Raw genomic sequence first — 18,616 nt, forward strand, 5'->3', positions numbered from 1 at the left:
TTTCTTTAAACTCAAAATTAGAGGAGTATGGTCGTCTTTCCACTTAAAAACCATGATAACAAATGTACAAACACTTTAAACGCGACAATAAACAACGACGTGGACCTGTTGCCGCCGTTCACTAGTCACTGCCGATGAATCACAGCAACAAATGCATGTTTACATGGTTCACTTTGGATGATTGATCCGCGATGCATCCCCTAAAGTGAACAAAAGTAGAACTCTACTAATAGTTCCTGCTAATAGGCCAGGGTAATAAGACAAAAATATACCCTCTTCGTGACACTTCAGCAGCCAGGGTACTGAAGCATTTTTTCGACAGGTAATACCTATAGGGATAAATTATAACTATTTACTGCGTAGGATCTGGCGGCCATTTTTATTTATAAACAATTAACTGTCAAAAAATGGCATTTTTGCCATTATGTTTTTGAAAACAGTGAAACATGATTTTTTTAGTACAAATATCTTCGAGATTATGGAAAAAGCTTTAAAATTACGTATTACAAAATTTGATAATATACTCATTTTCTCAATAACTGTTGTAAAAATTAGTGTACAGCTTTAAAATTTTTGTGAAATGAAGGTTCTTTGGTGCTTAATATGTGATAAAAATGTCAAAGCGATTCATTCAATTGTTTAAATTTTATTCAAATTGTTTATCCCAGAGAGCATTTTTTTTTCAATTACATTAGTCAGAAAAAAATGAACTTAGAACCATTCCACAGGTGTCAAATAAAAAAGCATAAGCTACATTTTCAACATGGTTTAAACAAGTGAATAAAAAATGCATTTATTAGTAATAAATAATTATGCAAAAGTATCGTCAATTTTTCTTTATAAACTTTTTAAATACCTTTTTCCAAAAAAATTAACTTTTTTACCCTGTTTTAAGTGCACAACTACCAAGTAATGTTATCTATATCATAATTGATAAAAAATTGTAATAAATATGTATAATTTCTTATATAACAAAATAAAAAGTTTATAAGGAAAGATTTACGATACTTTTGCATAATTATTTTTTACTAATAAATGCACTTTTTATTCACTTTTTTAAACCAAGTTGGAATGGAAACCCTTATTTGACACCCTTATTTGACAAAAATTTGAAAGCTGTACATTAATTTTTACAACAGTTATTGCGAAAATAATTTTTTTTGCAATTCCGACCTTTTTTCGCAATTATATTATATTAATAAATGAGTATATCAAACGTTGTAGTACGTCATTTTAAAGCTTTTTCCATAATCTCGAAGGTATTTCTACTAAAAAAACATAAGTTTCCCTGTTTTATATTGATTTGAAAAAAAAGTGAAAAATGCCATTTTTTGACACTTAATTGTTTATAAATAAAAATGGCTGCCAGATCCTACGCACGAAATAGTTACAATTTGCTTTTATGTCGAAAAAACGCTTCAGTACCCTGGCTGTTTAAGTGTCATGGAAAAAACCTTATTACCCTGGACTATAATGTTCACCTTGATAAGTTACTTATTAAAGAATCAAAGATTCTGATGTAAACTTGAGTTTTGAACCTTGTTCTTCCATCAAGATGAGCTTCATTTTCATTACCAATGGTTTCATCCGATATTTTTTAGTGGGTAATTTATTTCTCCAATTTATTTTTATTATTATCTCTTTTATTTTGCTCCCCCAAAAATTTGGCGCCCTGGGCAAATGCCCAGTCTGCCCATTTATAGCCCGGGGCCTGCACTTTGGATGATTCATCCGGGATGATCATCTAAAGTGTACCGTGGAAACGCGCCTTTACGTCCTTAATTGATGATTGTCTTAGCCTGTTTATCAAAATATGGTCTATCTGAGATTTAGTTTGCTGATCTGGTGATATCCATGTTATTTTGTGTTTGTCAGAATGTGGGAACTTTGTACTGCTTATGACCATATATGTTCTTATTGCTAGGTTGCATAATCGTTGTCCATTGTCATTTGTCCTGTTATATATTGTGTATCTTCCTGCTACAATTTTTGAGTATTTTTCTTTCCCTATTTGGGCATTGAAGTCTCCCAGTACCATGATCGTGTCCTCTTTGGATATATATTATATTTCTTCCTCTATATCATCATACCATTTTTCTTTTTCTTCTCTGTTCGCATATACGTTTAGTAGTGACATATTGCTTGGTTTTGCTTCTATGCGCAAGTAGGCAAGTCTATTACTTATCGGTCGAAACTGTAGTATTTTTTGCCCTACATCTCCGAGTATCATAAATTCTACTCCATATTGCCCTTGTCTTTCGCTCCTTGAATATCTGAGACTGAAATTTTTGTTTTCTAATTCGCCGCTTCCTTTCTCCTGCTATCTCTTCCATTTTTCCTGTAGTTAACATTGTTCTTATATTTCAGGTGCATATTTTCATTATTTTATGTTTTCTTTTTTGTTTCTTTTTCTTTTGATTTTTAATACTATTTTTAACATTATTATTCCCACCACCAATCATATGACTATTACAATAATTAATAGTTATGTTCCTATTTCTAATCTTATCACTACTTAAATCTATACATTTTTTTTAGTGTCCTGTTCACTTACAATATCTTCTCTCTCTATTCCTCGCATGATCCCTACATCGTTTCTTCTGTGTGACTGTGTTTTTGGAGTCGCTATTTCCATTATACCGTTTCTTCTTTCTGACTCCATCTCCACTCCCTTCCGTCTACTGTAATTATATTATATCCCATTTTTACTTTTTTCCCGTTTTCTCTCACCTCTCTGCTTATATCTCTTTTTATATATCCGTCCATTACGATCTATACGACATATATACGATCTATACGTCCATTATCTTATTAATTAACACACCAAAAATGATGGAATAAACTGCGCGTTAAAGTGATAGAACATTCTTTCACGGTTTTTGCTTTAAATTTTAAAGAACCACTTGGATTGACATGAAATTTGGCATACGCATAGCTAACATATCCAACTTTATTTTGAGCGTAACTTGTTTACTTTTGATGCTAGAATTTTTTTATAAAACAAAAATATAGCTTTTTTTAAACAATTTAAAAAAGTTGTAATAAGTTATCCTCAAAAAGTGCTTCATTTTTGATTATTTCACGTTAAAATATTCCATTTGGAATTTGACGAATATGAACCTATTTTTCATTAGCTATAACTCTGCTCCTACTAGGTCTAGAGACCTAATATATACACCATTTTTTTTTCACTTTTTAACAGGCTATATTTTTGTTAAGAATGTTTTTTTCGACAAAATCCTTACTTTTTGAGTTATTTGCGTAAAACCGTCTACAAACGTGGATATTTTGTTGAAAAATGAACATATTCACTCGCAAATAACTCGAAAATCATTGACTTAATAAAAAACTTTATAGAACAAAGGTTGCTTAGAATTAGTCAGTTTATCCATTTCCGGACTTATTTTGGACTTATATTTTTTACCCTCGAGAAGGGGTGAAACTCACCCCAGGTCAAAAGCACACATCGGCACAATATCACGTTTTTTCTTTGACTTGTTAGCTATGTGAATGCCAAATTTCATGTCAATCCAAGCAGTTCTTTCGAATTTAGAGGTTTTGCAATATTTTACCGTTAAAGAACGTACTATGACTGGCCACACTTATTTTAGCGCGTAGTCAGCAGAAAACGCGTTTTTTAATCCAATAATTTCAAGATGGAAATCGAAGCTGCTACTCTGTCAAGATTTTAACGATTTTTTATATTTATTTAAATGAGTCCTATATAGCTTTCGCTTTCTGTTGCTATCTTTTTGTGAGGTCTTCTGTAATCCATATTTTCTCATGCTTTACGTCTTTTAGTTTGCTTTTATTTCGTAGTATGGCTACTTTTTCTTCCTCATTTCCTAATTCAATTAAGCAGGTTTCTGTGCCAATTTTTTGTGCTCTCTTAACATCGGTCTTAACTCCTAGATGGTTTTCTAGCATGTTTGTAAATTCTTGTTTTAGAACTATTGGGTCTTCATTGTCTATAATTGATCCGCTTATGATTAGGTTATTTTTTTTCTTTGTCTAGTCTTTCCATTGATCGTTTAAGATCAGATAGATCCTCTGTTATCTTTTTGTTTTCTGCTTTGAGCATTTTATTCTCTCGTTTCTGCTCTTTCCTCTCCTTTGCTCTCCTTTGCCCATTCATTCTTCATATTTTCTATTTCTTGTTTTATGTTTTTTATTTCTTCGATGTTTTGTTTTAATTCTTCTTTTACCTCCCTTATATCGTTTCTAATCTCCTTTATTTCCGTTATTTCTTTTATTTGTGTTTTGATCTCCTCGTTCATTTCTTTTAACATTTTCTTTATTTCTTCCATTTCTTGTTTTTCTTGCTCTTCTTTGTTGTCCTTTGGTGGTGTTCTTGTCGTTGATTTGCTTTTTTTAAAGACTTCCTCCTCGTCGAATGAGCTTTCGTGTTCCGGTTTATCTATTCTGTTGTTCATTTGTTTAAGCTATGTTTGTCTTTGTTCCTTGAATTTTAACTTTTAGCAGGATAAGTTCTTCCACTGTGTTTGCTAGATACAGATCAGGCGTCCCACACACCGTAAACCCGAGCCTACTCAGTTCAACCCACGACCGATGCACGAGCTAACCTTATCTATACACAGTAGAACCACTCTCCGAAAATTTGGAAGTAAAATCTGTAGTCGCGCATGGCGACCGCGCAATGTTCTTAGTCGCTTTTGCCCCACTCTCGCATTGCTAGTCGCATAGAAATGTACAGGTTTTAACAGGGAAAACCCGCATCTACCACTGATGAATTACCAATTGCGTACTGCCGGTATTACTTCTTGAGATCAAAGCGCCGACAGAGGAGTGGTTTTACTGTGGAACCTCTATACACTGGTGTCTATACCAACAATCTACCTCCTTTATCCTTTATTCAATTAATGATAACGTAATATCAATAGTTTTTAACATTATAATATATCTTATGAGTCCTTTAAAGATATGAAAATTTGTGTGGAGAATGAGTACCAAAATAAAAAAGTGATGTTTCCAAAATTACCATCGTATTGTTCCTATCTTCGCCGTACATGTCGGTCAACTTTGACCGCTTGAGGTTGTACCTCAGGAACGACACATCGCAATTAAACGTTTTTTCTTTTAAAAGAAACATCCTGCCTCGCTCTTTCCCATACCATTTTTATAATTTAAGGTCATTTAGTAGTTGACGAGATATTCTATTTGTTTATAAGCCAAAAAACTGTTTAAAATTTCAAAATATTCCTGAGGCCGCTTAAACAGTCCTATTTTTCAAAAACGGCAAACGGGATCTTTCAAAAAGGGCAGCAAGTAATGTCTCCTTATTCATTGTACAAACATTAAAACCGCGCGGAAAAACTAAATTCTCATTCGAGTAAAAGCGGTCAGGCGGGTTAAAGCGGTTGGCCCACGCGAACCTGCTTTGACTATGATCGTGTACATTTAAAGACGTGCATTCATTTTCAAAACGTTTAAAAGCGGGTCTGCGCGGTTTAACCGTGAGCGGAAACCGCTTCCACTATGTTCGCCGACTTATAATCTATACGAAAAGAGCTTTTATATTACCAAGCTATTTAATTATTGATAAACTCTAACTTACCTAAAATTTTAGTTGAAAATTAAAGGTTTTGTTGGAAAAACCCGCATTTTCCGAGGGCAAAAAATCTCTTAAAATATACAAGAAATGGGATAAAGTACATTGTAACTTCAGAAATATTAATTAATTTAAAAAGATCTTCATCCATATGTTCACACAAATGAGTTCTTTGATACCTTTATCTTTTAAAGAGCATCTTTTATTCGTTAGTACTAGCGCTGCTTCAGAAAAAAGCCGCTCGACTGGTACGGACGTTCCTTGGACACATAAAATATCCCTAGCCAACCGAGATAAAACGGGGAAAACACTAGTATATGATTTCCACCATAATAATATATTTGTGTCTGGTCCAGGTGTTGGAGTTGGAGATTGGAAGTAGTATTCAATTTCAGTTATTAAGTTTGACGTATTGGGTTCATCGCTCTTCTCTCGCGCACTAATGAAGATGATACGCGCTTTTGCGTCTTATAATATTTTAACTGTATAATAGGCCTTATGCAGCATTCACGTGGCGTTTAATTATTTTTTTCTCGATATCGATATTCTTAATAATATCGAGGTAAGCGTATCGACAATACAAGAGTATTGTATTGATTTCAGATAATGAGTATCGTATCGACATTAATATTGCTAAGGTATGTATTGTATCGGTATCTTATTGATTTTCGATACGATATTAATATAATTGATACTATTATCGAATATCGTGAAGCTATATCCATTTCAAATCTCTTGCGCAGAGCACTCTTCTCATTTTGTTAAAATTTGCTCCAGCCTATCACACTACACTGTACGAAATATACGCCGACACAGTTTATATACCGTTTGATTATCATGGTATCAATATATTCTTTCTAAAGTATCGAAATTGCAAATTGCAATTTAAAAGTGCAATGTAAATTCAACATTGTAACATTGGCTATTAGGTATTGATTAAAAAACCCGAACATCGGTGTAAACGGTATGCAAAATAACGGTATAACCGAAAACCGGTGATTTGTCACCAATCGCCATCCTTAGTCCAATTGTGCTTCATAATCTTTTTATACAAATTAAAGGAAACAAGTTAAGGTGTATTTCTTTAAGTTTACATTACATGAATAGAAATCTTTAAATATTGTTTCTAGTTTTCAAGATCAGCTAGTTTTATGTTTTAACTATTTCAGATGAAATAAAAGTCGTCGAAATAGACGCCCTTCTTGGAAAGGGCGAAAAATCCCGTTGCAACTGCCTTCCACTTTGCAATCAACTCAAATATCAAGCCACTACATCCAGATATCCTTGGAAATGGAAAGAGTTTTTCCGTGCTCATAAAAAATTGCAACAAGCGTTAAGGTACGACGAAAACGATCTACATAAATGGTAAGTACCTACAATTTGTGTATGGTATTTATACGCGTGTTAGATTTTACGAGATTTTTTTTGCTTTGATATTTTTACAATTATTAGGGGACATTGGCATTCATCGTGAAAAAAGAATATAAACGTTAATAGAAGGGTACTGCCCTATAATGTATCAGCATAGAATTTTGTGCACCTACTGAGTAGGTGCATGTGGCCTGACAATGGCTACGGTATTTTCAAGGGCCCAATAAACGTGACCATCTGTTCCATTAAAACTCTTCTTCTAGGAGAGTATATAACTTTTATTCTGTATAAAATGATGTGTGTTCGTTGAAAAATTAAGTAACGAAACTCTAAAGGAAATGCATAAGTTTATTGTGATGTTAACAGCTTAGGGTACAAAACGCTACTAAATTAATAAATACAAACTATACAACTACTGGAACATATCAGTGACACCTCGAAATAAAAAAATGCAAATATGTACTAGATATGATATCTTAAAAGTTTGAAAATAGCGAAACAGAGTGAATTTAAAAAATTAAAACAAATACAAAATGAATATAATTCGACTAACCTCAAGTACTTCCGTGAGAAGTGGCTTTACACCGGAACGGGTCGAAAACGTTGCAGCTTCCCAGATCTAGTGGTTTTACACTGGAACGGGTGGAGAACGTTACAACTTCCCAGATCAAGTAGCTCTACACTGGAACGGGTAGAGAAGGGGTGGAGAACGTTGCACTTTCCTAGATCAAGTGGCTTTACACTGGAACGGGCAGAGAACGGGTGTGAGCACGTTTTGCACCTTCCAGATCAAGTGGCTTTACACTGGAACTGGTCGAAATTCTAAACTGTGTGTAGTCGATATGGTAGCCGGGATGTTGTTGCTTCTTCTGTGGAAATTCTTCACCGTTTCCAGAGTTGAGTGGCTTTTCACTAAAGCTGGTTGAGAAGATTTCACGAAGTTGCTAGTTGCGCCTCCCCAGAACTTCCGAATTACTTTGTGGCTTTACACAACAAGTGGCCTTACACTTGGAATTGTTCAAAGTTGCTTACGGGGTTTCCCCTCCTCTCAGTTTTCGTGGCCTTACACTCGGAACTCAAATACTAAGTCACTAATTCTCCAATTTTCCAATTAACGATCAAAATCGATTAAAAAAAGGCTTTACTTTTTCTAATTGGAAATTCTACTGACTGCGCTGCTTTTATTCTGTATAAAATGATGTGTGTTCGTTGGAGAATTAAGTAACGAAACTCTGAAGAAAATGCATAAGTTTATTGAGATGTTAACAGTACAGCTTGGGGTACAAAACGATACTAAATTAATAAATAATAAACTATTTCTTAAAACCTTTCATAGTCCTGGAACATATCACTGGCACCTCGAAATTATCAGCGTGGGTGTTTATCATCTCCGATGTAGTCTAGATATTGAAATAAAAACACACACAGTGGCGTGCTTGCCATAACATATATTCTTTAGTGAAAGGTTTGACTGTGCGAGATAGGATATAGTGAGCACATAGCTCACAATGCTCACTAAAGTATTGGCAGAACATTTTGATAGTGTTGTTGCTGCAATTATTGAGGAATTATGTCATCAACAAAAAAATTTGGACACCAGAGGTGCTGCACATAAACTTATGCACGATGTGTGTAATTTCACATTTCTTAGTTATCTTTTCTTTTATAATGATGTACTAAGAGAAATCAATTTTTGTTAAATTGAATTGCAATGTAAAGGCATAACCGCTGATCAACCAGCGACAAAAATAGGAGCATTTTGTCTTTATATTGAAGAGCAAGAATTGCTAGACATTATAGATGAAGCAATAGATTTTGCCACGAAAAAATATAAAGACGATGACATTCCTACCGCAAAACGAATTCGATCAGTGGCGCACCCGGGGGGGGGGGTTGGGGGTTAAAACCCCTCCCAGGGCATATAAAGGATAGTAGGAAAATGTAACTTGTCTTTAACAAACTGTACAAAAAAATTTCTGTACCCAAGCCAAACCCCCCTCCAGAGGAAACCAAACCCCCCCCAGAGGAAAATTCTAGGTGCGCCACTGAATTCGACGTCAAAAATGAATGGATGGTGAGTAAGCTACCGATACAGGACTCACACTTCGAGCCAAACTTCAAAAGGATATGTTGGAATGCTCTGACCTATTCAAGTTGGAATGCTCTGATCCAAGTCATGATGCGGCTTCATTGTTCGAGATTGTGCAGACACACACTTTGCTTTTCAATAACAGTGAACAGTTGAAATTAGCTGTTTCAACATTTTGTGACTTTTACTATGAAGAGGTATCAGAAGCAGACCTGCTAGAAATACCAAGGTTCATAAGACATTTACAAGCGGCCAATACTACAGCCTCTAAATGGTTAGCCATAGACTTTTTAAAAGTCATTGTGGAATGGGTTTTTATGGATTCCCTCCAAAACTTAATGGTCGCATTAAAATTGTTTATGACCATTTGGGTAATCAGTTGCTTTATGTGAGAGAAGTTTTAGTAAGTTAAAATTAATCAAGAAATACTTGCGAGCAACAGTGACGCAAACAAGGCTAAATAACCTCGGTTTATTAACTATCGAACCTGAAGCACAGCATAATAAACGAAACGTTTATTGTGCGCTTTCTATGCTGTGCCTGAAACAACACAAAACATAAAATATAAAAAATCTGTTTTCAGAGTGTCCCGCTAGTAAATCGAGAGAGAAAAATACTTTTAATTCATTCACATAATGTAAAACAATACTATGTACTGCAAATTCATATTCATTAATTCAAACTATAATTCTTAATATTTTCAATATTCAAAACATACGCATATCGGATTTTTGTTGATTTTAATTAACAATATCTATTGTTAGGATTTGGGGTGACACCATCAATTACCGCCCCGGGTGTCACCCATGCTAGCTACTCCACTGCGTCCACGAACTTCTCGTTTCTGACTTTATTTCTTAAGCTTATTCCAAGCATTGATCACACCATCTTTCGTTGTGCTTCTCAATTTTTCAGCTGATACTTTTGTAAGAGTAAAGCAAGAATCATATTATCATGCCCGCACCGTTCCGGCACGTAGCGTAGTCTCCAAAAAACCTGATTATACAAAGAATTGTCTGATACTTTACGCTCCGGACAGTATGAATTGTTCATATTTAAAACCATTAAAATCAATATTTTCGGAAACGAAACGCTTCGTGCCGGAACGGTGCGGGCATGATAATATGATTCTTGCTTTAAGGTTTCTGCTCCGTATGCGAGGACTGGTAGAACGCACTGGTTAAAAGCTTTCCTTTTTAAATATATTAGTAGGTATATTTGTTTTAAATACGTCTTTCATTTTTCCGAATGGAGCCCAACCTAAACTTATTCTTCTTAGTAGCTTGTATGTTTGGTTGTCTCGCGTTAACCTTATTTCGTGACCCAAATACACATATTTTTCCACAAGTTTTATGGACGACTTATCTTACTTTTTACTTTTTCGTGTCTGGATCCGACTACAGTTTTTCTGCCCAATATCGGGCCACGTCTACACCCTTTGTATTTGCGAGCCATAAATAATCATCGAGGGTGCACTATGATGGGCAAAGTCTGCATACTCTCAGGTGCTCCACGTTCTGTATTTCCCCACATTCTGTATTTCCCCACAATGGGGCATTGATGTCCCATTTAATGAGGTTCTGTTTTACAGAGGCAACACCTGTGCGTATGCGGTTGAGTGTCCGCCAGGTTCTCCAGTCCAGGTTCATTCCATTAGGTCGTTCTGGATGTAGGGGGAACAGTTCGGGTGGTTCGACGCTGACATTTCTCATAAACCTTTTCCTTGATTTAAGTCGGCTGGTTCCTGGCGGTTCGTCAAACCCGTATAATTGGTGCCTTTCATCGAAAGTTTGCCTGAACTTCTCCAAATATTGTGAGGCGCATCTACGGTCGTCTGGTGATGCGAATCCAGCTGCCCGGTACAATAGGGGTAGATAAGTAGGCTTCATGCAACCGGTCATTATTCTACATGTTTCATTTAACGCCGTGGTGACTTGTTGGGCGTGTCTAGATCTACCCCAAACGGGACAAGCATATTCCCCTGTTGAGAAACATAAGGCCTCAGCTGTTGACTTTAAGACCTGGTCATATAACTCCCTACAAGTTTCCGGAGAAGGTTGTTTCTTGTAGAAACCTTTTGTCTTGTGCTCTGACAGTGGAATTTATACGTTAGTGACCGGTCTAGTATCACTCCAAGATATTTGGGCCTATCAGTATGTTCCAAGCGTTGTCCCTCCCAAGAAACATTCAGTTGTACATGCGCCAGACGGTTGTTGAGATGGAATGCACATACTTGGGTTTTTGTAGGGTTTGATTTTAATGAGTTTTGTTTGTAGTAAGTTAACATCATGTTTAAAGCTTCTTCCATTGTCGACTCCACTTGTGTGAGTGTTTTCCCCTTTACGGAGATACCAAGTTCGTCAGCATAAACAAAACTCTCAGTCTGAGGGTGCATTGGTTGGTCGTTGGTGTATATGTTAAATAGGGACAGCGCCAGAACGCTTCCTTGAGGTAGGCCATTTCTTTGGGTTCTCCATCTGCTCTTCTTTCCATTTAGCACAACGTAGAAGCGTCTATTACACAATAGTGATCTAATGATATTTACCAGATCATAGTCAAGCACAGTGTTATAGATCTTAGTTAGCAAGGTTCTGTGGTTTATCGTATCGTTCTGCCGCTGTGAGGTCTATCAAGGCTACTCCTACTATCTCTTTCTGTTCAAATCCCTCATCTATGTACTCTGTTAGGTTCAGCACTTGGCCTGTGCATGATTTACCTGGTCTGAAGCCTGCTTGTTGTGGGATTAGTTTTGCATCTAATTTTTCCTGGATACGGTTCAAAATGAGGCGTTCATACAATTTATACAAATGGCATAGCAGAGATATCGGACGGTAGCTACCCGGTAGTTCAGGGTCTTTCCCAGGTTTCAGAAGGGCTACTACTTTTGATTTACGCCACAGTTTTGGAATCTGGTAGGTAGAGCGACAGATGTCAAATAGATCGAGCACCCATTGTCTCGCTTTTTCCCCGAAGTGTTTTATCTGCTCTGTTAGGATTTCGTCTACCCCAGGTGATTTTCCATTTTTCATACGGTCAATACCATTTTTGATCTCTTCGATGGTAAATGGGTTTCGCAAGAGAGTTGTTTCCTGGTCTTGAGTTCTTATGATCTTTGGCGTTTTGCAACGATGGTTTGCTTTGCCATTCAGAAGCAGTTGGTGGGCTATCTGATTTGGCGTTATTGCACATGCCTCTTTCATCTATGTGGGATCACCATTAAGTTTTTTGATCATATTTCAAGCCTGCTTACTACTGTGCGTCATATCCATTTTACTTAATGTCTCGCTCCACCATTCTTGTCTGGAGGCACTTAGTATTTGCTGCAGTCTCTCCCCTATCTCTGCCCTAACTTCGCTGAATGGGTCTTTACTATATTCTTCGGTGTACTTTGTCATAATGTCTTTTGCTTTGTCATTCAGACCAGATATGTAATGTTGTTGACATCCTCTGGGTATATGTTTACATTAGGTTCGTTTTAGAAGTTTGATGAACGCATCATAGTTTTTGGGGATCGGGACTATGTTTTTCACTTGTGTTTCCAATTCATCAGTATATTTTTCCCAGTTCGCTTTTTTGAAATTAAACCTTCGTTTGAAAGTGATTTTGGGAGCTTTTATAGCGCTATATACGGTTATTCCCACGGGCCTATGTTGTGTCTTTGGTATAGGCTTATACGCTTATATACCTTTCTAACGCAACGGTCCTCTAAAGACAAGCTGATGAAGATGAGATCAGGGTTATAACCTTTCTTCCACACTTCGCTCTGGAACGAATAGGGTAATTTTGGGTCATGCAGCAGTGCCAGGTTGTTTTGTTCAGCCCACGATTCCAGCACAAGATCTCCATTTTTATCAGTTGAAGCGTATCCCCAATGAACATTATGACTATTAAAATCCCCGAGGATGAATCTGATTTTTTGAGAAGCGAAATTTTTTGGAGGGGAGAAAACAAAGTCTCTCCAGGGTGGTTTATACACAGATGTCACTGTGCAGGGCTCCTATTTCGACGGTCAGAATTTCAATGTCGTTGTAGCATGTTTTTTCAGATGATGTTACATAAATATCTCTCCTCACGAAGATGGCGCTTCCGTGTTTTGCACTTGGATGTTCAATGATAAGCTGCATTCCCTCAACGCTAGGTCTATGTGCTGATATGTCACGGTGAGTCTCTTGTATACATAATATATCACACTTGTGGGTTTTACACAGTTCAAACAAAATTTCTTGTTTATTACAAGTAATACCCTCAATGTTTATGGTCATCATTGCCAATGTATGCTGAGAAGAGCCGTTGATTCTCGTTTGTTTCTTCGGATCCAGTGGTGAAAGGATTGGCCGCTCGAGGGGCGTTTTCAGGGAGCGCCAGTGACATTTTGTTCTTATAATAGCTTATATCACTTGCGTGGAGGCTCCTTCCGTGCTCCCCGACGACTTATCGATTTCTATTAGCTCATTTGGGACGAGCGATTGGTCATCATTTTTGTTTTTCCGTAGTTTGTCTTTAAACCGATTCTTTGTGTTACTTGTAGTTTTTGTAGCATAACTCTAGCTTCTCTTAAGTCGTCTGTTATGAGAACAATGTCATCGGCACATCGGAGATGATTTAATATCTTTCCATCGATGCTAATACCCTCTGATTTCCACTCTACTCGTTTAACCCGGCACCTGGTACTACGAGGTGCCGGGTGGTTTCTGGAGCTACCAGAACCCCATAAGATATTTTCATCAAATATTTCGTATTTAAAGTTTGACAACAGTATCTTTTTGCGTTTGAAGTGGTTATTTAGTGGCATTCTGAACTTGTAGCTATAGGGCTTTTCATCGATTGTCATTTGTTTCGAGCTTCTGTCATATGTTGTATAATCTGTGTATAATATTAATATACATGGACTATACGACATATGACAGAAGCTCGAAACAAATGACTGTGAATGAAATACCCTATAAAGTCGACTTGGGGTGTCATCATCTGGCAGATTAAAATGTCCACTTACGCCAACACATAGACGATTGATTTGTTGATTTGGATTGCCCGTTTATTTTAAAATATAATAATTGTCAAAGAACTGTCAATTAAAACAAAAATTTTAACGATTCTCCCGAGAATATTAATTTTTTTACCATCAAATAAAATAACAGAACACTTTTCTTTTCTTTGGAAAAAGGTTAAAATTTAATATTTATTGGGAGAATCGTTAAAATTTCTGTTTCTAATTTGACAGTTTTTTGACAATTTTATATTTTAAAATAAACGGGCGATCCAAATCAGAGGTGGGATTACGGACACTCGATACGAATCGTATCCGCCATGTTTTACCGTAAGGCGCTACAGTAAAACATGGCGAATACGATTCGTATCGAGTGTTCGTAATCCCTATGCAGTAGTTTATTTGTTGGTGCAACTCACGGTTATTAGACTTTATTACGGTTGCCTTTACCGACGGTGGTGGGGAGACTTATATTTTTGACTTTACGTCACAAGAGTACACATTCCCATATTTTTAAATGATTTTCGATCATTGAATGTGTGTTATTGTGTATATATGTGTATTATTTGTGTTATTATGAAATAATAAGACAAACAGTACACATTTTATCTTATACCGGGTGGTGAATCGTAAAAAGGGCCATAGGAAACTCAATGTAAAATTCTAAATTGTTGAATTCCTGCTTCCCTAATTATTTTACATCAAAAGTCATGAGAGAATACTTGTAAAAAATATCTGTATTAAAATCAAAAGTTAAAATTGTTCTACGATTTAAATGCATTCCAAAATTTTGAAAAATATAATACATTTGCCACAATAGGTATGCGTGTAAAAGTTAGACCACACGTTACTATTTAACTGACAGTGCTCACACCATTGACTGAATAAAAAATCTTTATTATTAATACTTTCTCAGCAACTGAGGGCACCTGAGGGTATCTTATCAACTGTATTGTTTTTAAACAATAGATGATAAAATAAAAATATTGACAGTTCAAAAATGTGAACATTATTGCATTGTGTGTGGCCTAAGTTTGGGCTGAAAACTAAAATGTATTAAATTTTTACAAAATTTTGGAATATGTTTAATTACATAGACCAATTTTAACAGTTTTTTTCAATACAGATTTCAATCCTCTACAAATCGTTTCTAATATCTTTTGATGTAAATTAATTAGGGAAGCTGGAAGTTTTGAATTTTACATTGAGTTAATGCAAAATTTTGACGCATGTCAAAATTCTCAATGTATTTTAATTGTATTCATTTTTTCGAATCCTGAGAAAACTAATAAATATTTTTGAAAAATGTGAACTCAGAATGAAAGACTACATTATTACCGAGGGCCGAAAGTCCCTGAAAACTTCTATAATGTTTATTTTAATAAGTTACAGGGCTGAAAATGAAAGAGAAGTGTGATATTTAATTTCAAATATTTCATTCAATAGAAACTGCTTGTTTATTCTCAGGGGCTTTCCGCCCTCGGTAATAATGTAATCTTTCATCCTGCGTTTAAATTTTTCTAAAATACTTGGTTTTCTCAGGATTCGAAAAAAATCATATTACGATTCAAATGACAGTACACTCTCGTGACGTAATCGCACCCTAAGGGCCGGTTGTTCGAACGCTAATCAACAATGATCACTATCAAATATTTAATTACTGTCACCAAAACTGTCAAAGTCAACTTTTATTGGGTTGCTGAAAACAAAATTGCTTATAATTATGAGATTAGTTAATCAATTAACATAACAATTATTAACATAATTGATTTAGTAATTTCATAATTGTAATCAATTATGTTTTCAGCAACCCAAACAACAGTAATTAAATATTTGATAATCATCATTGTTGATTAGCGTTCGAACAACCGGCCCTTAATGTTCATTGGTTAGTCGATTTAGGCAACCGTAGTAATCTCTAAGAACAGTGGGGTGCACCTGGACATTATGTCCAGTTGTACCAACGCTAATTTGACAATTATATTTTAAAATAAACGGGCGATTGAAATCAATCGTTTCTTTGTTGGTGCAACTGGACATTATGTCCAGATTTTAATTTTTTTACTTTTTATCATACTTCTTATCATCTTTATTGCATAAAAATGTAATAATGTCACAGCCACCTAAAGCTATCTGTTAAGGCGGGTTCTCACTTGTCAGTTTCACTGACGCAGTCTAACTGATTCAGTGATACTGAACAAATAATGACCATGAGAACACATTTTCATTTTAAATGATCAGTACATTCATACTTTCAGTTAAAGTGAAAACCAGTTCTACTTTTTATCATTTTGGACTGATCATGATCGCATAATGAATAAAAATTGAAGCGCGAGAACATAAATTTTCGTGATTTGTTCAGTGTGGCAAGTTTTGAGAGCAATTTTTTGCAGAATCTTCCAAAGATAAATCTTTCAATATAGTTTCACTAGTACCTCATATAATCCTTTAGTTTTAGGTAGCTGTGAGTAATACAGAAAGTGATGTTTGCTAACCGTTAACAAAGTTTTCGTTATGATAATGTTCGCATTCTCAGCTTGTTTTTTTTTTTAGAAAATGTATTATTGTTAATTTTTAGGCACTACTCTTCGCTGAAGATCTTCTTCAGCTCCGATCAGTTCCTACCATCCGAGAAAAACGAGTTATACGGAATATTCGACTTTATCTCAAACTTCGGAGGACTCTTAGGACTTTTTACCGGCTTCTCTCTTTTAACTGCGGCTGAAATTGTCTATTATATAACTATTAGACTGTGGTATAACAAGAAATTGTATAATGACATATCGGGACCACCAGACGAAGATTGATTTTAGTTTTAGTTATCTAAGATTAAGTTGTTAAACTCGGTTCGCTCAACTGAAATTCATTTTGACAGATTCAGAGTAGGAAACATACACAACACAAAAATTTCTTCCTCGCACTATTAACAGCTGAAATAAACTTACTCTTTCATTAAAAAAGAAGAATTATTGGAAATAGTGGGAGTGTATACTAAATTCGTACAATTTTGTGGAATTTATTTCCTCAAAATTATTTTTATTTTGTACAATAAATAATTTTCGCATTTGTTATCAATACCTTATATTCAGGTTTAAATAAATAATTGATTGCCTTAGATTTATGTCGGTTATATTATATTAATAGATAATACTGGCTATGGTTTTTATTTAGCACCTGTATTTGGTTTTATAGTAATTAGTCATTTCCAGCCACGTCTAGTCTGTCAAAATGTAACTAAATTCGCAAAAATAATTATGTACTAAAATTACTAGACAGTTGTGTCTCAGATTAGCGAACCGACTATATTGGTGATACATAATTGATATTTTTTTAATTTGTTGTTTGGTCAGACACAAAATTTGAGGATGGATTGTTGATTAATTTTGACAAATTAAAATTACTGAATTATTAGAAAGATGTTTTTAATTAGCTTCTTAATAACCAAGATACAGAAAATATATAATAACGCCCGATATCCAATATATTATACGACCAAGCAAAAAAAAATCGACTCACTCGTTGAATTGTACACGTTAGATGTCTAGAATTTCCTAAACCTGTTGCCCGATTTGGGTGATTTTTTTAATATGTTGTAGCCTTATTTAAAAAAATCGATGTAATATTATTGTTGCTCCACAGGTAAATGTCATTTTATACCGGATGTAACAATCATATTATGTTTTTTTTTCTTAAAGTTCGGAACACACTATGGAATATTCTAGCATATACGGAGTGGACCAAAGAAAACAGTCCACCTCGATATTTGGCAGTATTTATTAGATTTTAAGGAAATGACGAAACAGGTCGATTTTTGATCTAAGGGGGACACATTTCTACGGTACATACATCTGTCATTTGTCAACCCCCTCCCTTCCACTCCCCTACTCCTTATTTTTAAATAGGGAATAGGGGTCGTGTGCTAGCTCGTTTGAAAAGTTATTCAATTCTCTATTCAGTAATATTAACATTGACATAATTATTTATACAGGGTGTCCAAGGAAAATTATTTTGCATTACCTAAATTAATTGACACAAAAAGAAGAATGTATGTAATTTATTTAACTCAAAATACATTCTACTACTGACAGAAAACAGAAAAAAAATGTTTATTTGATAAGTAAACATTGTTTGTTGCTTAAATTCAATATTCAATTTACCAAGAGGCAGATGGGTAGCAGCTTGAACATTGAAATTAAGCGAAAAGCAATGTTTATTTATAAAAAAAAACATTTTTTCTGTTGTGCGACAGCAGTGGAATGTATTTTGAATTAAATAAATTACATGCATTCTTCTTTTTATGTCAATTAATTTAATTAAATTTTTTTAGACACCCTGTATAAATAATTATGTTAATATTTATATTACTGAATAGAGAATTGAATAACCTTTCAAATGAGCTAGCACACGACCCCTGTTCACTATTTAAAAATAAGGGGTGGGAGAAGTGGAAGTGAAGGGTTGACAAATAACAGATATTTACCATAAAAATGTGTACCCCTTAGATCAAAAATCGACCTGTTTCCTCATTTCCTTAAAATCTAATAAATATTGCTCAATACCGAGGTGGACTGTTTTATTTGGCCCACACTGTATAAAATAT

At 35.0% G+C, this 18,616-nt stretch overlaps 1 protein-coding gene across 2 annotated transcripts in view; it reads left to right on the top strand.

Annotated features, from left to right (window-relative positions):
• LOC114336265 (pickpocket protein 28) overlaps window positions 1-18,616 on the top strand; it is a 353,651-nt gene that overhangs the window by 131,753 nt on the left and 203,282 nt on the right. Inside the window, exons 9-10 of one of the 2 annotated variants that reach the window (XM_028286595.2) lie at window positions 6,739-6,934; window positions 16,595-17,431. The exons of the other annotated variant lie outside the window; for it this stretch is intronic. Coding sequence (XP_028142396.2) covers window positions 6,739-6,934; window positions 16,595-16,823 — 425 coding nt within the window. The 3' untranslated portion in view covers window positions 16,824-17,431. Of the gene's footprint in view, window positions 1-6,738; window positions 6,935-16,594; window positions 17,432-18,616 lie in introns of those variants that run through there. 2 annotated transcript variants of the gene reach the window in all.

Source organism: Diabrotica virgifera, chromosome 7 (genome assembly GCF_917563875.1).
Source record: "Diabrotica virgifera virgifera chromosome 7, PGI_DIABVI_V3a".
Lineage (NCBI taxonomy): Eukaryota > Metazoa > Arthropoda > Insecta > Coleoptera > Chrysomelidae > Diabrotica > Diabrotica virgifera.